The 26,241-nt window shown below is 38.9% G+C and overlaps 1 protein-coding gene across 1 annotated transcript; it reads left to right on the top strand.

The window, feature by feature from the left end:
• On the top strand, positions 1,115-25,377 carry C1H3orf58 (chromosome 1 C3orf58 homolog). The gene is made up of 3 exons (XM_018049483.1): positions 1,115-4,371; positions 19,395-19,698; positions 22,465-25,377. Exons 1-3 carry the CDS (start codon positions 3,715-3,717, stop codon positions 22,794-22,796), a joined length of 1,293 nt encoding a protein of 430 aa, XP_017904972.1. The 5' UTR covers positions 1,115-3,714; the 3' UTR covers positions 22,797-25,377.

Here is a 26,241-nt window from a genome sequence, read left to right as displayed (position 1 = left end):
ACAATAAACTGTGGAAAATTCTGAAAGGAATCCCAGACCACCTGACCTGCCTCTTGAGAAACCTATATCCAGGTCAGGAAGCAACAGTTAAACTGGACATGGAACAACAGACTGGTTCCAAATAGAAAAAGGAGTGCGTCAAGGCTGTATATTGTCACCCTGCTTATTTAACTTGCATGCAGAGTACATCATGAGAAACGTTGGACTGGAAAAAGCACAAGCTGGAATCAAGATTGCTGGGAGAAATATCAATAACCTCAGATATGCAGACGACACCACCCTTATGGCAGAAAGTGAAGAGGAACTAAAAAGCCTCTTGATGAAAGTGAAAGAGAAGAGTGAAAAAGTTGGCTTAAAACTCAACATTCAGAAAACGAAGATCATGGCATCTGGTCCCATCACTTCATGGGAAATAGACGGGAAACAGTGGAAACTGTCAGACTTTATTTTGGGGTTTCCAAAATCACTGCAGATGGTGACTGCAGCCATGAAATTAAAAGACGCTTACTCCTTGGAAGGAAAGTTATGACCAACCTAGATAGCATATTGAAAAGCAGAGACATTACTCTGCCAACAAAGGTCCGTCTAGTCAAGGCTATGGTTTTTCCTGTGGTCATATATGGATTTGAGAGTTGGACTGTGAAGAAAGTTGAGTGCTGAAGAATTGATGCTTTTGAACTGTGGTGTTGGAGAAGACTCTTGAGAGTCCCTTGGACTGCAAGGAGATCCAATCAGTCCATTCTAAAGAAAATCAGTCCTGGGTGTTCATTGGAAGGAGTGATGCTGAAACTGAAACTCCTATATTTTGGCCACCTCATGAGAAGAGTTGACTCATTGGAAAAGACTCTGATGCTGGGAGGGATTGGGGGCAGGAAGAGAAGGGGATGACAGAGGATGAGATGGCTGGATGGCATCACTGACTCGATGGACATGAGTCTGAGTGAACTCCGGGAGTTGGTGATGGACCCGGAGGCCTGGCGTGTTGCAATTCATGGGGTCGCAAAGAGTCGGACACAACTGAGCGAGTGAGCTGGGCTGAATCCTCTAGATAAGTCTTGGGTGCCTGCTCAGTTGCTTCAGTCATGTCTGACTTTTGTGACCCTGTGGACTGTGCTGCACCAGGCTCTTCTGTCCATGGGATTCTCCTGGCAAGAATAGTGGCATGGGTTTCCACTCCCTCCTCCAGGAATAGTCTTGCATTATACCTCAGTTCTCTCAGTTTAATCACTGGCAATAATTCTAATGGAATCATTCACTCTAAATAAAAATATAAAATATATGTAGTGTTTTTATTGTTTTAAAGCAATTCCACATATATCCTCTAGTATTAATTGAACATTATCTAATGACAGGAAGAAAGTATGTTAGGGATAAGAATTTAGCAGTTTAGTAATAACTTGCCCAGTTTACAAATCAGCAAAGACAGCAGCAAAGCTGACATCTCCAGACCAATCACATCAAACTCTCAATGATATCCTCATTGGATATATTGTTCATAATTAATTCTACATTTCATGAAGTTATGGGATGCTCTGAAAGTAAGTTAAGTTACTGCCAAAGGCTTCAAAAAATCCTTAGCGTTATCAAACTTCCTCAGCAGTCACTTTGCACAAACTGGAAGAACTAAAACCGCCCAATTTGTTTGGAATCAGTGTAACATCATTTAATAGTCACTTCTACGCTGAATATATTTATTAATTGTACAAGTATGTTTTTTCCCCCAAAGTTTGAATTCTTGTATCAGGAAGGTCAAAACACTGACTACAACAGTACTTCTGGAATATAGCTCTTCCTTTTACAAGTAAACAGTGTTGAGAACACCACAAAGAAAGCAGTAGACTTTTCTCTTTAAGCCTGGAGAATCCCAGGGACAGGGGAGCCTGGTGGGCTGCTGTCTATGGGGTCGCACAGAGTCGGACACGACTGAAGCGACTTAGCAGCAGAGTTGATTTCTATATGCCAATGAATGGGTCTCCTAAACATCATTGTTCAATCCCTACCATTAACTCGGTTAAAACCCAGATGTTTTAACACCGCATAAGGAATCACTTGTCCATCAGAAAAACTACTCATTTTAATTACTTTAGCGCTATAACTGAAAAGCAGTATAACTGCATATTTCAGCTACTGTAGAGTCTGGGTTCCCTTAAACGTCTACCAAAATCAGGCGCTGGAGCTACAGATTTCCGAGTTATTTTTGCAGTCGTGGCGTGAAGCTGAGCCAAGGTGCAGGTGAGGAGCACCAGGCAGCTCGGGTCCCCATGGCTACTGTCACAGCAACGCGTCGCGGCTCTTGGGGCAGGCCTGAGTCCGAGGGGGGAATTAAGGGCCCGCCCGCGCCTCAAGGGAGGCCCTGGGACAGACTCCCCGGAGTTGAAGAAAACGCCTTCAGTGGAAGGAAACCGGCTGGGGAAGCTGGCGGGAGCAAATTAGCTGCTAGTCCCAGCTCCTTCGCAGTGGCTAGGGCAGATTTCCCGGAGACGCCAGGCCGCGTCTGTTCTCTCTTCATCCTACTTTGCCATTTTTTATGACGCTGCCTCGCAGACTTCTCTTTTCTGGTTACCACTCAGCTTTAATTTAAGATGCTTTCACAGACGCGACAGATGCCGAAGGTGAAGCCCCTAAACAGTCCCGCCACAACTCACGCCTTCTCCCACGTTTTCCTCGCAGGCCCGCCCCCGGAGTGAGCGGCGCGCGGGACCGGGGGAAGGCGAGCTCCCGCCGCGGCCTCGCCTCGCCCCGCCCCCGGGCGCGCGCCCCCACCCATATAAGGCCCGGAGAGCCCGCCGCCCCGCCTACTCGGCCTCCACCCCGGGCGCGCCGTGCAGAGGGCAGTGGCTTGCAATAGGCTTCTGCGCCTCCTTTATATTTTTCCCCTTAGGTGACTTTCCACAACGGCGAAAAACAGGTCCCAGGAAAAAGGCAACAATCTTAAAAGAGTAACTGTTACTAAAAGTATTAAATAATTTCACTACAGGAGCTCGCGAGTTTACCCCGCCTCCAAAGCTCGAGCTCCGCCCCGTGGAGCAACCCTCCCCCCACCACAAAGCTGCCCCCGGGAGTCCACGCCGACGCTCTCTCGGCGGCGCGCTAGCTCCGCCCCTCCAGCCCCGCCCCCCTCCCCCCTCGCTCTCCCTCTGGAGAGTCAGCGCGCACGAACCGGGGCGTGAGGCGTCAGGGACGCGCGGGCACCTCATCCTTCCCACCTTCCTACACTGTTGCTACTTTTCGGTGTGAGTCATTTCAGCTTCTCTTCCCCTTCCGTGAGTCCCTCCTTTTCTCAGAGACCCCGCTCGTCCCGCAGGCGGCCACCTCCGCAGCAGCTCTCGCGCCCCCAGCGAGTAGTGCGCGTGCGCGCACGGCGGAAGCGGGCGCGCGGCCGTCGAGTCCCCGCGCTCCCTCCCTCCTCCCGTTGCTGTATAACTTGACTGGCTCGGAGGAGGCGCCGCCGGAGTCGGAGGGCGGGGAGCTCGGAGGAGGGAGCTCGAGAGTTGTGGAGACTAGTGACTGGGAGAAGTCGCAGCCTGCTCGGGCCGCCTGCTTCCCGCTCTCCGTCTCTCTTACACACCTACTCCGCTTCCCGCCCCAGCCCGCGCGCCTTGCTCCTTCTTTCGCTCGGGGACCCCTGCCGGTCGCTCTCCGGGTTTCGGCGCGGCGGGGGCGCCCCGGGGGTGCCCTCGCCCTCCGGGTGCTGGCGGACGGGCGGCGGGCGGGATGTGGCGCCTGGTGCCCCCGAAGCTGGGCCGCCTGTCCCGCTCGCTGAAGCTGGCGGCGCTGGGCAGCCTGTTGGTGCTGATGGTGCTGCACTCGCCGTCGCTGCTCGCCTCCTGGCAGCGCAACGAGCTGGCCGACCGGCGCTTCCTGCAGCTCAATAAGTGCCCGGCGTGTTTCGGAACTAGCTGGTGCCGCCGCTTCCTCAACGGGCAGGTGGTGTTCGAGGCGTGGGGCCGCCTGCGCCTGCTGGACTTCCTCAACGTGAAGAACGTCTACTTCGCGCAGTACGGCGAGCCCCGCGAGGGCGGCCGCCGCCGAGTGGTGCTCAAGCGCCTCGGTTCGCAGCGCGAGCTGGCGCAGCTCGACCAGAGCATCTGCAAGCGGGCCACCGGCCGGCCCCGCTGCGACCTGCTCCAGGCCATGCCCCGCACCGAGTTCGCGCGCCTCAACGGCGACGTGCGGCTGCTCACGCCGGAGGCGGTGGAGGGCTGGTCCGACCTGGTGCACTGCCCCTCGCAGCGCCTGCTCGACCGCCTGGTGCGCCGTTATGCAGAGACCAAGGACTCGGGCAGCTTCCTGCTCCGCAACCTCAAGGACTCGGAGCGCATGCAGCTGCTGCTGACCCTGGCCTTCAACCCAGAGCCGCTGGTGCTACAGGTAGGCGCGGGGTTCCGGTTGGGAGTGTCCTGCCGGGAGGGCCGCACGGGGAACGGGAGTCGGGAGAAGCGGCCCCGCCCGCGCCGGTCGCCCTGTCTGGACCCGGCGCGGCGCGGCGGCGGGCGTGGGAAGACGGCGGCGCAGGGGGACCCCGGGCGCAGTGCGGGGTCGCGAAGGGCGACCCGCCTAAGGGTGAGTCGGCTCCGGTCAGCTGGACGCGGGCGCATCTCCTCTCCGACTGCGGATCCCTCAACGCCAGAGGGAGCGAGTCTCTCGTTCGCTCCCAAAATGTCTATTTGGCCAGTTTCCTGGGGCTCTTCTCCCTCCCTGCCTTTCTGCTTTGATCCGCCCGGGCTTGCGCTTCCGCGGCGCAGTCTGCTCACGAGCCATTGGACCTTTTTCTTAGTTCTCAAGTGTTTCTTGCTCTCCTCTTTAGTACCCCGCGCCGGCTGCCCTAACTTCGGCCCCGAAGTCTGTCTTTGTTTTATTCCTTAGCTCATTCACCTGGCACATCATCAGGGCAGCCAGACTGGGAGGATGAGGTTGGAAAATGGGGACCGTGGTCGGGGTGGGGTTCATCCTTGAGTCGTGTGCTTTGGTTGGGATTAGAAAGAAAAAAAATAAGGCACGTTGGAGTTGAGACTGCGAGGGTGTCAGGACGGACATTTTCATGCTGATCCGGTCGGTGACCTTCTCTGCTCGTTTGGTAATTTGGCCGCAGGGAGGAGATGAAGTGTTAGGCCAGGGCAAGAAACGGGGAAAGAAGAGTCACCTCTCTCCTAGTTGACGTATTGGCTCTCTCGTGACTTAGAGATAGGCTGTGATCTTTTTACTGGCGGTGACAGCCAAAAAAGAAAACAGAATCCCTCAAAACTATGTTTACCTTGGGGAAAGTTATTGAGTTTATACACATTCCCATTCGCCTTTAGTGCGGTGTCCTTGGACAGTGGTTGCAACTGTGGGGGTGTGATCTCTCTTGATAACCGCAGGGAAGTTAACCTTGCTCCTTCCCCATACCAATTGTGCTGTATTTCAGATACAAAGGGTGGGGGCAGGGAGAACATGACATAAAACTAATCCCAAGTAATTTTAATATATTTCACGCCCTCTCTGCGCTGCTAAAAATGTCACCAATGGCTAGGAGGTTTGTACAGGGTTGCATTTTTTTTTTAATCTAAAGTGCATGTATAGAAATGTCCAGTATTCATTTATATGGCTTATTTTTCTCGTTTTTCGCTGCCCAACTTAGCCAAAAGAAACCAGCATCGTTTGATTAGTGTAGCCAAATAATTTTAACACAAAATAAGTATTTGCCTCAAACAAAACTGTAGTAAATTTTAAGGAGTCATAGGATGTATGTAATGGGTCATTTAAAGTACAGATTGTATATTAAATGGTGCTCTCTTATCAATGAATAGGATATAAAACTGGTTAAACTTCTCTTGAAGAAATTATTTGGTAGTTAAAAATTAGCCTCTAAAGTCTAAGCCCATATTTAATGCGTACATTTTGATTTAAAACTTTTTCCATTTAAGCTGCCTTTTCTCTTTGAGCAATAGATGTTTATGTTAGCAAGTTTGGTCTCTGGAGACAGCTCTAGCAATATAGTTGGCTGAGTAGTCTGTCAAATTCTCTGGGATCCAAAAATTTAGTAAAGATCTACCTTAATAATACACATTTTCTGCACCTATAATAATAGCTTCATATTCAAAGGTTTTTATCAGATGCTTCTGCTAATGTTAGAACACTTTAAGAATGTTGTATATGCAGTTCTATAAATGTATGTCATTTTAATATGAGAAATATTGACATTTGGTTTGTACTGAGATAAATGCTTTATTTAGGAAACACATGCTTTTGAAGCTTGAAGTTGTCTTGCCATTTTCTATTTACTTTACAGTTGAGATTGTCAAATATGTTTTCTGATTACTCTTCCCTTAAACTTTTTCTTCTCTTTTCATCTTTAGTGATAGACAGCTTGAAAAAAAAAATAGATCAGTTATATTTTTGTAATTTAAACTTACACAATCACTTGACCATGTGGCTAGGTGGATTATAGGATAAGAGTTTGTTTTTAGCATATGAGGAAATGCATATATCGGCATTATTGACGGCTGCTTGTAAATTGAAATGTTAATTTAGTTTTATAGCTAGTTACATGCTGTGTGAAATACAGATTTGAGGCCTTTAGTACCAGTCAATCATAGGAATGTTTATTTTTTTGACTCTTATTTATATATATTTTTGGGTTCATGTGTTTTTAAAAAATATTTTTAAAAGTACAAGTTTGTGCTTTACAGCTTAACGGGGAACTCCTTTTTTTTTTCCTTTCTCTGTTTCCAGGAGAGGGAGCTACTTATTGAGTTTCTGGACAGTTGGTGAAAAACTAGATTTTTGTTTATATTGCCCCAAAATTAACTACTTGGGAGAAAAAGTATTTTAAACTGAATTCATCAAGCTGTTCTTAACAATAGTTTCCATGTAGTAAACATGCTTCCAAAAATAAACATTTAAAAATCTCTTGATAAGGTATTAAAGAACTGAAAAGTATGTGTGAATTTAGCCCATTCAATTTGCCTCTTCAGATTTTAAGAAACAGTAAAAAACCCAAGTTTCTATTATGCCTTGAAAGGAGACATGAATGGTATTAAATGTCTGCAAGGTATGATATGGACCTAATTTATCTGTGTAAGGCTGTACAGATTTGTAGTATAAATTTCCCAATGTGGACTGATACAGAAGTATGACTTTTCCCATTGTTGGATAGTTTTACTAGCTTACAGCAGCTTATCTAGCTCTAAGGAAAAATTATAAGTATCAACAGGATAATGCTAAAACCTTTATCTTCTACTCTGATAGCTTCTTTTCCTCTTCACAGTTTTACTTTACCTAGAGGTATATTTCATAACAAGTTTGCCATAATCTTATGGGGAAAAAATGCAGAGAGGGACTTTGTAATACAATGTATAGCAGCATTCTTGGAATAGTTAAAAATGAGAGGTTGAAGTATTTCGCAAGATAGCAAAATGTTTTCTGTTACTGATAAAATTTTTACCAGTATTTGTACTTAACCTATTCTTGAATTTATAAACATTGTGAGTGTGTGAGGGAGAAAAATGCTGTCTGGATTTCCTGAAGCTCAAAATGTTCTCTCTGACTTTATAACTCAAGAGACAGTGAAGATGGTCTTATTTATAGAAATAAGAAAGCTGTTTTTTGTTTAAGGGCAAGGATGTGGGAATTTGTCTTATTTGCCTAATTTTGTCTTATGTTTTCTAAATCATGTTTTTAATAGGATTTCTTTAATTTTTAAAGTATGTAACTATCATTGGTTAAGCTATAGATTTTAAACCTTCAGTTCTTGTAAATGACATAGTACGTGGAAAGCATTTTATATAGTGCTTGATGCATAGTAAGCACTCAATAATTAGAAAGTGTTTGGATATTAAATAAGTAAAAGTAACTTTATTATCTAATGCATTTGGTTAAGTTTTGAAGCTTGTCTGAAATTTGGATCACTTTAAAAATAGTTATGTTTTTGAATATCAACCATACCTTTACTTCACTAATTTAGTCCATTCCTACATTACAAGGTGAATTTTTACAATTAAACTTGGAGTGAATGTTGTGTCTGCCTTTAAAAATAATTTTTGTAGGTGAAGAATATATCTTTAAGAAGTACTAAGATGCCCTTTTTGACGTAAACAGATGATGACCATCTAGCTGATTTTTTTACTTTGGACTGTTGGTAAACTTTTTGTGGGACTCCCTTTACTTATCTGTAAAACGAGGCTCTTGGATTAGATCCTTTCCTTTTCAGCCTCAACACCCTGTGACTCTTACCCTTCAACCTGAAGTTGTCACTCTGCTTCTGAACTTGAGTTTAACTGGTGGGTTTAAGCTCTTCTAGAAGGGAGTCAGAGGTTTGTTACTTGATTCCTGCTAGCCTATATGGGTCAGAGGCCAGATTAGCTAGTCCTGTTTTAAGCTTGTCTTCCTAGCCCCAATTTTTACACAGATGAAATCAGGTTAAAACAAATCAAAATTCGAGACTACCTTTGAAGGATGATAGTCTGGAGCTAAGGGTAGCTAAGGTTCTTGTGGGGCAGTGGCACCTAGAAAGGATGTTCCAGACTTTGTCTCAGGAGTTTCTTTTCAAACCGGAGTTTAAGGGGCCACCTGCTTCTCTACCAATGATTGCTGCTGTGGTAGCCACACTCTCAGATTTAGGCTTCAGAGATGTTCCTGACTAGGTAGTACTGAATAGGTTACTTTTTAATCTAATAAATGAATAAGCTTATATCTAGAGTTTTTTTTTTCCCTTCTGTTTTTCTTCTTTTTAACAGAGGTTTTATTGACAGTTGATTGAGCTTAATGACAGAGCAAACAAAAAAATAACATCTGTGTGTAACCCAGGTCTCAAAAAGGAGACTTTTATTTTAGAAAGATTGTAGAAACAGATGATCATCCATAGGAAATTCCTCCATTAATCTACTTCTAGGTCAATGGAGCAAAATCATTTGATACCCTGGCCTATTTTCTGTTTATATTCATATCTTTTGGCCATTGTTAGTTCTGAAAGTACAGAAATATTTTTTCATCTAATATTTGAACTATTTTCCCTCGTATTTCCATTGCATGGGTCAGCACATATTCCTCTCATACGTTAATAGGGAGTCAGTTTTTCAGGGAATCATCAGACTGGTTTTTATTCTGATTTTCTGGCCTCTGGTCTCTGGCTCCTTCCTATATTGCTGTTATTGCTGCTTATTCGTCACATAATGCTGGCATGTTTTCTTTCTTTACTTTTCACACTAAAACTAATATGTCCTTAGAATATAAGCCCTATGCATACTGAACTTTAGTAAATGATTGTAAACTGTCTTAAAACAGTAAATTCTTGGCATAAAATTAGGATAGTTATTCACCCTGATCATAGACTTTGAAAGATTTTAAATTATGTAATCAAATTTTTTATCCACATTTTATGTCTTTTTTATAGATTGCAGGAGTTTATCTGTGAAGCAGCTGGAAGGTCTTTGGACTTAAAGCCCTGGACTTAGAAGAACTGAATTTTGTTTGTTTGCTTGTTTGGTAAATAGTCTATTAGAAGGCATTTGGATTGAATAGGCCTTCCTAGGCAGCAAGTAGCTTAGCTGTGTGTAGCTGCCAGGTTATATAAATGACTAATTAAAATCAGTATAGCACAATTAGCCCTACCAATAAAGATACTATGCACCCTGTCAGATGACTCATTTAGGGAGGGACATCTAAGTGTACCTTCATAGGTGTAGATACCAGGGAGGATTTCACAGAGGAATTGAGTTCTGAGGATAAATGGAGTTATGCCCATGGGGACCAGGAGGTGTGGTGATGGCAGTATTGAAATAGCATTCTAGACCACCACAAAGTTGTAGGGTGGCAATGAGCAAGTCACTTGATGGTTCAGACCCTGAGTTTTTAAATTGGTAAAATGGGAATGTTAATACTTATCAATGAATTGTTTTAAAGGAGAGAATTATTCAGATAATCTATGTAAAATATCCTTAATTGTAAAGTTTTTTCAGTATATTATTACTTTGCAAATCAGCTTATTTCACTTTTAGAGTGAAGTTCCTTAGTACACCATAACATCTGTCTTAGAAATATATAAATTTTACTCTTCCTATGGCAAATGTTTAAATGTCATTGTCTTTACATATACATACATACATACATCATAAATACCTGTGTAGATGCTGCTTCAGGCTGTGGTTTTTCTGGAATAGTAATTAAAAGGGCATTAAGGATTTGACCCATATGATGATGACTATTTATTATATAAACATAGTTTTCATAAGGATTCAGTAATATAAACCAAATAGTTTAATTTTTCTCAGTAAGTCATAAAGTTATTAATTCTATTTAGTAACTAGTAAATAATAGTTTTAAAAATAGAGGGTAAGTCAAGGTTTTTCTTGGCATTCTTAGACTCTGAGATGGAATCTTAAAAGACGTATCATCGGAGGGAGATCGACAGGAGTTGTGTGGCACTGACAAGTAGCGCTGGGAACTGACCTCTGTACCCTTGGGGTATGGTAGAGATGACAGGCCAGGGCACAACTGTGGATTCTTTGCTTTCTGGGGCATTAGGTATAGGCAGCAAACAAATAAAGAGCAAGGTAATCTTAGATTTCACATACTATGAAAAGAACAAAGAGCAAGGTTATCTTAGATTTTACATACTATGAAAAGAACAAAGCAGATTCCTATAATGGAGAATTGGATTAGAGATAACAATTTTAAATTCAGTGGTCAGAAGTTAAGAGTGACATTTTAGCTGAGATGTGAATGATGAGAAAAAGCCAGTGGTACACAATTCTGACGGCAAATTCGGAGGTTCCAAAGCAGGATCAAGCATGGGGGTAGAAAAGCCTGGTAGAACTCAGGATCACAGAAGTAGGCAAGGTCCATGTTGTGGGTGACCTTGTAAACAGGCTTCTTGAATTTAGAATTTTGTTTTCAGAGCAGTGGGAAACAATAAATGTGTTTTTAGCAGTGCGTGCTTTGTGGAGAATGGTTTAAGGACTCAAAGGCTTTTGCCCTGGTTTGTGGGAGAAAGCTTGGTATGTATTAAGGTGGTTGCAGTGGAGGTTATGAAAAGCAGTTAGACGTGGTATATTTGGAGAAATACCCAATAGGACTTGATGATGGGAATGGGTTACTGTATGAGAGAAAGAAACATAAAGGATATCACCAGGGTTTTTGGTCTAAGCAGCTACTGCTGAGGAAGCCCAGAGAAGGAATGGCTTTGGGGGAGGGAGAACCAAGAGTTTTGTTTTGGTCATATTAAATTTAAGACAAAGGAATACACATTCAAAACCAGGCACCAGGTATTTAATGCGGAGAGATACTATGCTCCTAGCAGATACTGTGTTATACTTCTGAAGGGCTGTGTTAATTCAGTTTGTGTTTTAAAGGGAAGAGAGGAAGTTAGTACTATTCTATTGACAGATTATTTAAAGAAATCAGATCTTGACTAAAGAAAGTAGCATTCTTAGGTTATTGGGTCTAAAAGAAGCTGCTATACCTTCCCCTCCCCCCATTATTTGATAGTTTATTAGAAATAAATAGTTGAGTATAGCGTTTCTAGGTATATCTTTTAACTTAAAAACATGGATCATAGTTGCTAGTTCTCATGAGTTCAGTTGAGACTAGTAAATACATATTTAAAATTTGTGGCCAAGCAATTTTGGTTTCTTTCTTTTTTTTTTGGTGGCATGGAAGAATATTTCTTAAGATATTTATTCTAAAAGATGAGTTGTTTCTATTAAACTTGGTAGGTTTTTTTGTTATTGATGTGTTTTGACATTAGTTTCCTATTTTAGATACAGCTAGCTGTTGGACACGATATTCGGTGAAATAACGCAACCTTGCTATTTTCAAGACATTGCTTAATATTGTTGGAATTCTAGGTGGGTGGAATTGGCATTCAGAAAACTACTTAGTGAAACAAATGGAACATATCCTGTGACTTGAAAATCTTGAGATTATTAAGATTCTACAGTCTTTGCAGTGGATTTTGGCTACTATTTGGCAGTATAAATTAAGAAGCTGAGGTCTTAAAGAAATTTTAGCAAAAATTAGGTAACCATTAAATCATTCCAGTAATTTTACTGTATTCCCCCTCTAGACAGTTCACAAAACTGTGAACACATTAGTCTGTCACCAGAACATTTGACTAATCTCTATGAACAGCTGTTATAACATGCGTTACTACAATGGGATTTTGTTCAAATTTTGGCTTTTAAAATAATTTTGAAGCTCAGATTGAACCTCTAAGCATTTTGTATGCTTTTGGCAATTTACTCTCTAGAAATGATCTCAAGTTTAAACTGTGTGTATGAGTAGACATGCCAGTTCTTTAGAAAACCTGTAACTAGATTTTTAGACTATATGTTTGATTATTTATGAGTTTTTTTTTAAGTCATTATCATTTTACTAGGAATTTTCTCCTTTAAAAAAAAATCAGTCTTGCAGTCGTGTAACACATTTCCTTTTTAGGCAAACTGCAAAGTTATGTTCTTTTTAATGGCATGTTATGAGATAATAAATGGCTATAAAATATTTTATATTTTTTGTATTAAAGGAATTATGATCTTTTAAACTTAGTATGCAAACCCCACTTTTGGTCATGTAAAGAGAGTAAAAGATAATAGAGCATGAACATTTTAGAGTTGACTTTAGGTTTTTCTGTCAGTTTTACTTACGCATCCCATGTCTCCTTTTTTCAGGACTGTATTCTTATATAATAGAATAAAATGATCTAATTAATATGGTAGGACCGTGGCTGTTGATTAAAGGTTATATACCGCAGGATATTGATTAACTCCAGGAAGTAATATGTTTCTGAATGTTCAAGATTTGACACGTTTGGTATTTTCATGGCATGTAGACTGTGTTGGGGAGTTTGTGTTTTATTCTGTAATTCCCAACATGATCATGATCTGATCTTTACCTCCCTCTGCAGACCCCATTACCTCAAGCCATTCCCTCCTCATTTCACTGCAGCTTCTTTGGCCTTTTTTTTTTTTTTCGTTTCAGTTCTGAAAAGACAGTTTCTGGCTCTAACATATTCCTGCAACATTCTTCCTGCCTCATCCCCAATCTGTGTAATATTATGCTCAGCATTTAGAGCTCTCCCTCAGTAGCACTTCCTTAGAGAGGCTGTCTTTTACTACACAATTTAAAATAGGTCCCTGTTTTTCTTTCTCAACATTTTCTGTACTGTTCTGTGATTTGTAACAAATTCCAGAATTTATCATTTATATATGTTTCTAATCATCTTCCCAACTCAGGCTAAAAAGCCTTGCTAAGAACAGGATTATGTTTTGTTTGCAACTCTTAACATTTCTGATGGAGTTAGGCTTGATATAGGGTTTTTTAAATTCAAGATTTTCACTCCACAGTAACTCTCATTGCCTTTTCTCCAGCTTCTTGTAGTAGTCAGTGAAATGTGAGTTGACCTTATCTGCAATTCCAAATTTAAAAGGTGAAGAAAAATAGGCCTTGTCAAGTTAAAAAACAAATGTGAAAACACATGAGGTAATTCATGTGCTTTATCCAACTTGGGATGAATAAGCTTATGGTATTTTTGCAGTGAAATGTTTTCTTGTGAGGTGCTATCCCAAAGTCCTTGAAGCATTGCATAATATGAGTGTGAAACATACGTACTGTCACCTTTCCAAAATTTGAAAGCTTCTGAAACAGGGATGTTGGGATTGAGGGATTATATTAGCCTGACTTCACCTCTTAATACTTGCGTGTGTGTATGTACGCATGCTCAGTCATGTCCAACTCTTTGTGACCTCACAGACTGTAGCCTGCCAGGCTTCTCTGTCCATGGGATTATCCCAGCAAGAATCCTGGAGTGGGTTGCCATTTCCTCCTCCGGTGGTTCTTCCCGACCCAGGGATCAAACTCGCGGCTCCCCGTGTGTTTTGTGGCTCCTGTGTTGGCAGGATGATTCTTTAGCACTGAGCCACTAGGGAAGCCCCACTACCTTTGTAACTTGAGGCAACTCACTTAAGGTATATGCTGATAAAGTTGAGCTGTATTTAAAACTTGAGTACCCTCCAACTCTAGAATTTTTAGATTGCACATCCCATTTGGTCACATGAAAGGTCCACAAAGCATTGTGACTTTTGGTTTTGATCAACAGATGTGATAGATATGTCAGCGTTTAGAATTTACTTTGTGGTACTTAGCTATTATAAATGAAAATCAAATTACAGTGCTGTGTTTATGTATATACATATTACCAAGTTTTAGATCTTCTGTGCATTTACTGCTTGGAGATGCACTAGACATCTCTCATAGCACCAAGCCTTTTTACAGTTCAGCATTTCATATTTTTTTCCCTTTGATGGCCCTGATGAATCTGGGGCAAGTATTATTCCAGTTTCACAGAGAAGAGACTAAAGCACTAAAAAATTTTGACTTTGCCACCATCACACAGCTAGTGAGATGCAGAGGTAAAGGTGAAACTTAGAAGCGAGACTAGTGATTTCAAGTCCACTTTCTGCTTACATACTGTTTTACCCTTTAAATATAGAAAGTTCATAAAAGATTATGTATCTTTAAGAATATTAAATATCTGAATTGTCTCTTTACTATATTGATTGTATATATTTTATTTTCTCATAAAATGAAGGTGATCCTAGTAGTTTCTGAAACCTTGATTTTAAGCTAAAAGATACCTAGACATGATGATATAGCGTAGGTTTCATATTCAAAATACTATGTCAGTTAACAGTGAAAGCATTTAATGTTGCTTTAAATCTTAGAGTGAAGCATTTTTGACTTGATACTTAAATTTCCATTTTAAATTATTACACTGGTGGTAATACTCGGACTTTTTCTTTGAGTGGTCACCCACTTAATGTAAAAAAAAAAGCAGTAATAGAGTAATACATATGTTTTTTAACCATTTTGTGTCTTTGTGTTATCTTAAACTAATACTTAGTTGTAACTTTGCATACTGTATGACATATTCAAACCTGATGAAAAACCCTGAACGATTAATTGGAGTGCCTCCAATCCAGTTAGAAGTTAAACCATTCCAAGTTTAAAGACTCTCTTTCAGATGAAAATAATTTAAATGCATTTTTTCGCTGGTAAATAAACCTGTAAAATACACACATTTTCTCAGACAGCTCAATAAACAACCTCATCAAAAAATAGACAGAAGATCTAAGCAGACATTTCTCCAAAGAAGACATACAGATCGCCAAAAGGCACATGAAAAGATGCTCAGCACCATCACTAGAAAAATCGAATCACAACTGTAATGACTTACCACCTCACACTGGTCAGAATGACTGTCATCAAATAGTCCACAAATAATAAATGCTGGAGAGTGTGAGAAGAATAGGGAACCCTCCTACACTGTTGGTGGGAATATAAATTGGTGCAGCCACTATGGAGGACAGTATGGAGGTTCCTTAAAAAACTAAAATAGAGTTGCCATGAAAGAAAGTAAAAGTGTTAGTCGCTCAGTCATGTCTGATTCTTTGAGACCCCATGGACTCTAGCCCACCAGGCTCTTCTGTCTATGGAATCCTCCAGGCAAGAACACTGGAATGGGTTGCCATTCCTTTTTCCAAGGGCTCTTCCTGACCCAGAGACCAAGCCCGGGTCTCCTGCATTGCAGGCAGATTCTCTTCTGGCCGAGCCACCAGGGAAGCCCATACGGGAAGCTGCCAGGGAAGAGTTACCACATGGTTCTGCAGTCCTGCTCTGAGGCATGTATCCAGAGAACACCATAATTCCAAAATATGCGTGTATCCTGTGGTTCCTTGCAGCACTGTTTAGAATAACCAAGACGTGGAAGCAACCTAAATATCCACCTACAGATGAATGGATCAAGAAGATGTGGAATATATAACAATGTGATATTACTCAGCCATAGAAAGAGTGAAGTAATGGCATTTGCAGGGACATGGGTTGTCCCAGAGATTATCATACTAAGTGAACTAAGCAAGACAAAGCCAAATATCATATTGATATTGCTGTTTATATGTGGAATCTTAAAAAAAACCAAGGATACAAATGAACTTAGTTCAAAAACAGAGACTTGTACACTTTTGAAAACATATTTATGATTACCAAAAGAGAAGTGGGTGAGGGATAAATTAGGAGGTTGGGATTAACATATACTCACTACTATATATAAAATAGATAACTAACAAGAATCTACTCTGGCATAGGAAATTATACTCAATAGTTTGGAATAACCTATAAGGGAAAAGAATAAAAACGCAATCGCTGTGCTGTACAATAGAAACTAACATAATATTGTAAATCACCTATACATCAATAAAAAGTAAAGTAAAAATAGAAGTAAAAAATGAAACACCCATTTTATTTCAAGTTACTTCAAATTGTGTGCCTGTTGTGTTAGGCAGTTTGAAAATCTGCCCAGCACAATGGGCAGATTTTTTTAAGATTTTGTTTAAAAAAAAAAATGTGACCCTCAACAGTGTACATCCTAGCTACTGTGTTTTATGCACTGTGAGAGTTTGGTAATCAGGAAATAAGATGTTTTGTTTCTTATTGCTTGGTATACTTAATAAATCCAAGTGGTAACATCTTAAAATTTTTGTTTCTCAAACTCTGCTTGATCATGGTACATTTGGTTCTAAGCCAGAATTGTTTTAAATACAAATTATAAGTATTTTGGCTTCCTTGGAGCATTTTCAATAGAACGCTGAGTAGAATTCTGTTCTTATTAATGAAGTATGACTTTTGATTATTCAATGAAAAATTATTTTCATATGAGCAAGTGATGTGAATTCATTTGTTAAAGTTCTTCTAAAAGATTTGGTAGCAAATTATATGAAGGAATTGTGCTCTTCTTAAAATGAGGCATAACATGATTTCAGCTAACATTGTCAGAAATTGCTATATGAATATAAAGTTGCTCAGTATGACATTTGTTCATATATTTTATTCTCTTCCATGAGGGACTTGAGTAATGAGGTATATATTTGACTGTCGTTCACTTGGAAAGGCTCCAAAAACAAGGAGGCATTTGTACATGTGCAGATGTTGGCAGGGTTCCCCTTTCTCCTGTTGTCAAAGACCATTTTAGTTTCACAAAGATATGTTTGTATCTGTTTGACAATATGGCATGTGAATAATATGCCAATAGTGTATGTGGAGGAGTTCTTTATTTTTTGCACTGCAAAACTGTATAATCTCACATACTTAGTTATTTTCAGTGTTTTTGTTTTAAATATCAGCTTTTATACATGAATACTTCTGAGAAATAGTTATATCTTTTGTAATCATTTTGCCTATAAATTTTCAAGATTATGGAGGTATTTTAAGTTGGGAGGAAAAGCTGAAAATAACGTGTGGTTAGCAGTTTTTGCATGTCACATTGGAAATGAGCAATCTGTCACTTTCCCCAGTGCCCACAAGAAGTTTTAAAATCTCAGATAAGATTAAAAATGTACTTTCCTCTAATTACTAAAGCATCAGTAGATATTGTCTGTGAACAAAATTGAATTAATTCATTTACTATATTTAAAGATTCATACTAACATATCTAAATTTTTAATTTACACAATTAGTATTATATCACAAAACTGCAGATATTGAAATTTAAACAGAAAAGGTGTATATACAAAGAACAAATACAGTTATTGTACATTTGATAGAGTTAAAAGGCAGCACAAATGAAAATATGAAAATAGGCAATTACAGATGAAGTATGACTATAAATCTTTTAAAGTTGATAAAAGTTTTAAAGTAAGAGTGTTACTGAGTTTTGTCAATTTTATAAAAGCTCAGAGTAAAATTAATATCACCCACCTGCTTTCTTGAGTTCCCAGAAGAGCCTCATCTCTGGCTCTTATGCAGATTGTTCAGTTTTAGCAATAGAAGTAGGCTGTGTTTATATTCTGTAGTGTTTTGCTTTGTTTCCCCTGCAGTCTGTGTACATATCATCTGCCTCTAATTTAAGCAAAGGGATAACTGAAAGGGCTTACCTAGTGGCTCAGCTGGTAAAGAATCTGCCTGCAATGCAGGAGACCTCGGTTCCATCCCTGGGTTGGGAAGATCCCCTGGAGAAGGAAACAGCTACCCACTCCAGTGTTCTGGCCAGGAGGATTCCATGGACTTGTATAGTCCATGGGAGTGACAAAGAATTGGACATGACTGAGTGACTTTCACTTCACTATTCTGAAAAATAGCTCTTTAAAAACGCCTCTGGTCACGTGATCTTCCAACAGTTGTTTAAAGCATTACTTCCCGCGCTTTTGCTCTTTTTTCAGCCTGTAGCTGGTGTTACAGTACTGCAGAGTACTTTACAATAAGCCTGCCAGTTTACTTAGGTTGAAAATAACTTGTTCATAATCCTGGAAGACTTGTTTTAGGATGTTAATCTTCCTAGTAGTTAAAAAATCCATTAGAAAATCTTGGCCAGATCAGGAGAATAAGTAATTTTGAAGTTGGATTTAAGGTCAATAGACAATGTGGTGACATCGGAAAGGGAAGCAAAGCTAACTTGCCATCAGAGATACTTGGAGTGGAGGTTGCGTTGTAGGTTATCAGACTGCTCTTTACCAACCTGTGGGTACAGATTGGAAGACATTTCCCAAGAATCTTTCTCTGCATTCCTCTCCTGCCTGCTTCTGGACTAGATGAGGTCCCTATTAAAGACTCTTAGAACCAGAACCATTTTTAGTAACTAATACTTAATTATACTCATAGTTATTTGTTTGGTATTTGTCTTCTAAAATTTTTATTTTAAAGATAGTGTAGTTCACTCTTACTGCCAGCATAACAGAGTGCCTGATGCCTGGTAACACTTGCTGGCTAATAGGTGTGTAGTCCTGTTCATTCAAAAGAAAGTTTTGGTTGATTGTACATACATGAGTCAAAAAGATAAAGGAAAACATCTCTACTTCTAGATCTGGTAATAAAGAAGGTGTCTTGTGTTTTATTGATCAATTTGATTCTGAGATTTCAATAAGCAAAACTTATTTTAGCTTTATAATGTGAGGTAATCTATTAAAAAATTTCAAGTCCATAGTAATGGTATGAGTTAAAAAAAGAAGTAAAGTTACTCACAGACCTAGAGAACAGACTTGGGTTTGCCAAAGGAAAGGGGAAGGGTAAGGGAGGGGTGAACTTGGACTTAGCAGATGCAAACTATTACGTATAGAATTGGATAAATAACAAGATCTGACTGTGTAGCACAGGGAACTGTATTCAATATCCTGAGATAAACCATAATGGAAAAGAATATTCTTTTAAAAGAATGTATATATACATATAACTGAATCACTTTGCTGTATAACAGAAATTAACATCACATCTTAATTATACCTCAATTAAAAAATCGTTTATCTCTTTTGAACTATTGAATATTACAAAATCCAAGCTCATGCCTAGCAGGAATCTCTACTGCGAGGATCTGGGGATAGACCAGGATATGCTCATCAGAATGTCTTGTAATAAAGATAATTCTTTCGTAGAGTTTTCCATCTGATGAAGGTTGGCCATTTGCAAAATATCTTGGAGCTTGTGGAAGAATGGTGGCTGTTAATTATGTTGGAGAAGAACTGTGGAGTTACTTTAATGCACCATGGGAGAAACGAGTTGACCTCGCTTGGCAATTAATGGAAATAGCAGAGCAGCTCACAAACAATGACTTTGAATTTGCACTCTACCTCCTGGACGTCAGCTTTGACAATTTTGCAGTTGGTCCTAGAGATGGGAAGGTAATCATTGTGGACGCTGAAAATGTTTTGGTTGCTGACAAAAGGTTAATCAGACAAAGTAAGTATATAACTTGTAGGTGTTTTTTTTTTTTTTCCCCTGTGTCAATGTTTACATTTATATGATGCAGATTTTTAAAACTTCCTCCTTAGAAAGCAACCTTGCATCTTTGTTTTATTTGACCGGTAAACAAATACTGATTTATTAGAGTTGTACTCTTAGTCACAGTTTGTCCATATATAGTAAAATATACCTCAGGTTCAAATGGACCCAGATATACAGTGTGTGGGGGGTGTGTGTGTGTACACGTTTTTTCCATACTGTTTGCTGTGTGCTGTGGTTTAGGACTCTAATGCAGTATTAAGTTTTTATTTAGTTAAAGGCTGCCAGAGAGACTATACTGCTTTTGTAGAGTCTGTTTTTCTGTGGATTCTCCTACAGTGATATTCTGTGTTTCATTTTTCTGTGAGGTCCTTCCAGTGATTCTTTTTTTCCTTTGTAACCATGTAGATGACTCCTAGCACTGCAGATCTCTAACTTCGGTTTGACATTAAACTTTGCTTGCATTTATTTATGAGCTCTTCACTGAATAGGTGGGCAGAATGTCTAAAGTGTTTTGAAAATTAAGTATCATAGGAATTTTAGTTTCAAGGACAAAGCCTGTGGTTCTATAACTAAGGTACTTAGTAAAAGAAACTGAAGGGTTGTTGTTCCATGGTAAAAGCCTTGTATTTTTAATCCCCTTCTGTCATGTGGGTCTGTTGATGAAGAGACCAAAAGTTTGTGGCACCTGTGGAATGCAGTGACTGTAACAGCAATGTATTAGGTTGACACTTTTTACATTATCTCAGCTTATCTTGTTAAATACTTTATTTTTCTCAATGCCTTGTTCCAATTCCATACTCACAAAACTACTTTCTGATTCTTTTTCTTATCTGCCATGCCGATCCTTTCACAGGGAGTGGATGCCCTGCTCCGGAGTACATCATTCCCCACTTAACCCCTTTATACATTTGTGGAAGTTAAAGCAGCTTAAATTGTGTTTTTTTTCAAGTGTTCAGTTTTTTTTAATATATATGTTCACAGAGTTGTGCAACTTGCCTAAACTCTACAACATTATTATTCCAGTATTGTAAAAATAATTTTTTTGTAACTTTTTTTTATAATTTAACTTAAAAAGAAAAAAAAAATTTTTTTTTAACATGGACATTCCTGGAATACAATTTTGTATCAACTAATTCCTAACCTTGAATGAATACAATATAGTTTCTGTATTTTTGCATTTCATACAATGAGCATTGCTCCAGTGCTTTTTTAGCTCTGGCTAATTCTTTTCAAATGTCTCATGGTAGAGCTGGCTAAATAGACACTTTGCAAAAGGCTGTGTTTCTTTATTTACCCTCTTTTCTTAACTCTTTCTAGTAAATGACCTTTACAGGGAAATTGTGGTTTTGTTGTAGCAACTCCCTTAATGTCCTTCCCTTTATCATCTAAACTAGTAAAAGCAATACACATTTTTTTTCAGAGAAAATAGATCCTTCATTGAGAACTTGTTGCATCAGTTAGTTTCTTCAATTTCCCACCCTCCTTAAAATCTAGGTTTTCTTACTTTCCCATAAACAAGTATGCATAAGATTCTTTCCCGCTTTCCTTCTATTTTTAAAAGTTGTTTACTGCCTTTCTCTACTTCCTCAGCATCCATTCATTTCTCAGCCCATTAAACCTGACTTAGAAGATCACGTTACTCTTTGCAGTCACCCAATTGGCAAATTTGTGAAGTGACTGATTAGTAACAGCTTTCTGAAATTATTTCTTCCTTTGGTTTCCTTCTACTCAGGTAGTTCCTTTTTCAAAACATAAATCTGATCTTAGCACTCCCTTCCTTAATGCTTGTAATGACTTCCAGTGGTTTGTCAAGTAAAATTCGTGCACTTTACCAGAGAATAATCTATGTGACTGGCCCTGTTCTGCTTCATTTTTAACATAACTCCAGTGCCATTAATGCTTCAGCTACAGTGGCCTTTTAGTTTCTTGAATGAATCCTTCTACTGAACACTTCACAGCTACTGTATATTATTCTGTATGTATAAAATATTAGTATTATCTTAATAGTGTCTACTTTGTCTTCCAATTAGAACCTCAGACTTTACTGTTAATTTTTGTGTCAGGTGTTTCTACAATCTGACTTTTTCCTGGACCTTCTTTAGTTGTTGTCATCGTCCTAGCTCCTGCAGGCTTCAGCCCAGAGTTAGTTTCTATTAGGCAGATCACGGTCATGACCACAGGAGATGCAGCCTACTTCTCTGCATTGTCTGTGCCTCCTCCCCAGTCACCTGTCTCGTGCTCTGGCGACAGTGAGTTTATTTCCTGGGCCAGCTGTGCCAACCCCTTAGATCCATGCCTTTGTACACACTGTACCCTGGGCCTAGCGTGCTGTTTTCCCTCTTTTCAGACTTGTTTATCTTTCAAAACCTAAATCAGTTGTTCCCTGTGCAGCTTTCTGCAGTCTTGGGCACAGGTACTGCTCCCTCTGTACTCATGTAGCACTGTGTCAGACTTGCACATGGCACTTTCTCTGTATCATGGAGAGTTTCACTCTAAGCTGAACTCTTTGGCCTTTAGTATGGAGGGACTTTGTCTGATCCTTCTCCCCTGCCTTGGTGGGCTCCTTATAAATGTCTGTGTAGAAATTAATATATTTAAATGTTTAATGTAATATAGTTTTAAGAACCAACATTACTGTGTGCATTAGTCAAATGTTACATTTTGGGAAACAATGAAAAGCCTTCTAAAATGTATTTTTCTTTCTCCTTTCCCTTTTCACAGATAAGCCTGAAAATTGGGATGTATGGTATGAAAGCAAATTTGATGACTGTGATAAGGAGGCTTGCTTATCATTTTCAAAAGAAATTCTTTGTGCTCGTGCCACTGTGGACCACAATTATTATGCTGTTTGTCAGAACCTCTTATCCAGACACGCCACGTGGCGTGGCACTTCTGGAGGACTCCTCCATGATCCACCAAGCGAAATTGCCAAAGATGGCCGCCTCGAGGCCTTGCTGGATGAGTGCGCCAACCCAAAGAAGCGCTACGGCAGATTCCAGGCTGCGAAAGAACTGCGTGAATATCTAGCACAATTAAGTAACAACGTGAGGTAGTCTACGGTGAACTTGTCTTTGCTTTTCTTCATTTACATAGCACTGGCTAAAACGAAAACTTCCAAAAACTATCTGGAAAAATGAAATTTGGAAGTCCTATTTCCAAATGCCTGATAAACTTGCACTGACAGAGCTTACGGTAACATCCGCCAAAATAAGACATGATTTCAAAAATCACACGATGCTTCTGCAGATAAGTTTGTTCTTAAACTTTGGAGGCTTGAGCTCTCGTTGACCGCTTCAGCCCCTGAATGCCTGACTGGATTAATGAGTATTGTTAAGCTATTGGAAATGAGTCTGATAGTTACATTGGCTTGTGTATCAAAGGGTACTTGGTACTTGACTTAGTTTGCATTACTGTCATGATTTTGTGAATCTCTTTTATTTACTTTGAATATCAAGTTAGATTGGCCTGTTTTATAGGCTACTTTTTCCTTCTGATGTGTAGGGTTTTTTTTTTTTTCTCTTCCATTTTTATGTTTTTTTATTAAATTTTACACATTCAGGTTACTATAGGTGTTCATTTACAGTTGGGCTAGTTTTCATTCAGTGCTATGCGGTACATATTTACTGTTAGGATTCCCAGGTTTACTGTGTTTTTCCGAAAAAAACAGAATTCAGTTTTCAGAAAACTGAATATTTTGTTGTGTAAATACTTACATTTCTTCCCACTTTCTGTGGTTTCACCATTGCATGAGATCACTTGAGGTTATTTAACAGTTACATCCCTCTATGCCAATAAATTATAACTGTACACTAAATATGAACTATGGCATATGTTGCAAAATGTCATCTTTGTCCCTTAAAATGCTTTAAGAGTATACTAGCAATCTATACCTTGATGTTAATTTGAGAGGAAAAAAATAATAAAACAGTATTTTTTAAATGCTAACTTGTCCAGGATAGTAATGCATATGCCAAAGAAATATTAGACCTAGTCTTAGATTTTAAAATTGGTCACCTACTTATTCTTACTATCCTACTTCCAGTACTTTGAGTCTGTCATTATTAAATTCATATCTTCCTGGTTATTCTTTAATGTTGAAAAATTGTGCTACTACTTCCAAATATATGTAACTTCAGTTACATTTCTGTAACTTCAGTGTGGTAGTTTTGCAAAAATCAGCTTGGTAGTCACTGTTTGAGTTTAATCTGGCATCATAACTTTTTAAATTTATTGATGGACTAGTAATTCTAACTATAAATAAAGCAGACAGGTTTAGCCAGTCTGTCCAACTTGGTCTCCATTACCCAACTGTTAACCATCAACAACATCAAATTTAAGTATGTGGGTAAAAATTAACAAATGTGTGAAATTTCTCTCAGCTGTTTTTTAAAGTTAAAATATATGTACATATAAATTGGCTAAAGCTAACGTAGGTAATATTTTTCTGTTTGAAATCGTAACTTTTGTTTACAGCAAAGTTTGATGTAGCGTGCAGTATTTAGTTCTAGACTGATCTTATTCTAATCAGAACGTGATTAAAGTATGCACAACCAAAGCCAAGTTTTTCTTTTTCATTCATTCAGCAACTATTTATTGAGCATCAACTCTGTGCCAGGTACATTACTAGCTGCTACACACTGTCTGAACATGACATATGGTTAAGTAACTTTACAATGATTATCAAAGACTTTAATGTGGATATTTCTTAAGTTGAAGTAGCATTCATTAGGATGTTGCTTTCATGTTCTTTTATTGTTGTGATGGATGTTCTACCTGTACTATCTATAACGGTTGCTAAAGAAAGAGCAGGAGGAAATCAATAAAGTTAACCCCAGTTTAAAAACTGGAAGAAGGGTAAGATCTCTTCCTTATAAAATACATTGCATTATGTTAATTTTATACATTACATATGCCGACTAGCCCTCAAATAGAGATTGAAGTGTTGGAAATTTTACTAAGCTGACTTTTTACAGCTTTGGAAAACTTTTGAGGAGAGTAGGTAAAATTACTTGTCAGACGTTTGCCTCTTGCCCAAAACTTCGAATAAAATACACATTTCAAAATGGAGCACCTTTTATATTTGTATAAGTATTCATTATAAACCTTAGAATGCCAGTCATTAGAGCAGTTGTCTTACTGTTTAGCAAACATCTATCTTACTTTTTGGAAGGGTGACTGTGATTGCAGAACAGGAAGTGAGAAAACACTGCCAGCAGTGATTGCTTCTTGAGGTAGCTTTTGATAACTACCATTTCCCCCATGAGATTATGTGGAATTTCTTTTATCTTTGGAAAAGTTGAGAAGATAATAAAAGAATTAGGAATTTTAAATTACAGGGGAAAATATATATGTGAAAAGCAATAAATATTTTGTTCACTTTGCTATCGAGATGTTCACTATCAGATATTTATTATACAGTAGCAATTTATATTTTTAATCATTGCCCATTAATAGACACAGTAAAATATTTTTGAATCAGACATTTGGGGTTTGTATGTGCATTAAAATTGTCTTTTGTACTGTAAGTTACTGTTTAATTTGAATATTTTATCAGAACTGTCTCCCTGTGCCTTTATAATATAAAGTTGTTTCTACAACTTTTAATAATCTTAATAAAGAATACTTTAAGAACCACACTTTTCAGACTATCTCTTAACTTCAGATATACAACTTTTTCTTGAATGTAAAGTGAGATAATATAGGTAAGTTTTTTTTTTTTTCTCTTGCATGTTCTTTGATATAATTTTGGGAAGCTATCTGGCTGGGTGTGAGCTAGACTTAGGATATGTTTGTCTTCTGTTTTTCTGTAATAGTTGGTGACTTTTTACAGTTTTACTAGTAAAATGAAATTAAAAGCTTCATTATGGAATTTTTCAAATGTATACAAGAGAATGATACAAGGAACAATAATAAACTGTGCTTATACTAATTTCAGAAGTTAGCAATGGGTAGCCAAACTTGTTTTATCTATACTCCAGCCTCCTTGCCCCAGCTTATTTTGAGAGAGATCATTCGATTCATACATGCACGTTAGGCACTTTCTCCTTCCAACAAAAATTTCATGTCGGAAAAGTTAATACCTAAGTATTGCCAAAGCAAGAGAGCCTTCAGAAACTTGAAGATGTTTTCTCAGAAGCCCAAGATCCAATGAGGGATTCTAAACAACTAGTGATATATGTGGAGTACTTTGATGTTCATTAATAAATGAAATGAAATGCATTGAATATGTAACTTATGCATTCAAAATGATAAAAGAGGGCAAAAACAAAACAAACCCAACTCAGTTGCCTTTGGAAAGATGTTGAGGAATTATTCTGAAAACTGGAAATCTGAAGAGAAAGAAGAATTTATCCTGCCTTATCCCAGGATAATTAAATAATTGAGGGGAAGAATTATAGAATTATTGTAGTTAATATATGGAGAATAAGTGTTAGAATATCACCATTTTAAAATTCCAGATAAATTGACAAGAGCTAGGCAGTGCTTATCAGTGGCTGC

Source organism: Capra hircus, chromosome 1 (genome assembly GCF_001704415.2).
Source record: "Capra hircus breed San Clemente chromosome 1, ASM170441v1, whole genome shotgun sequence".
NCBI lineage: Eukaryota > Metazoa > Chordata > Mammalia > Artiodactyla > Bovidae > Capra > Capra hircus.
The sequence above is the reverse complement of the archived record's forward strand: the minus strand, read 5'-3'. Positions and strand labels throughout refer to the sequence as shown.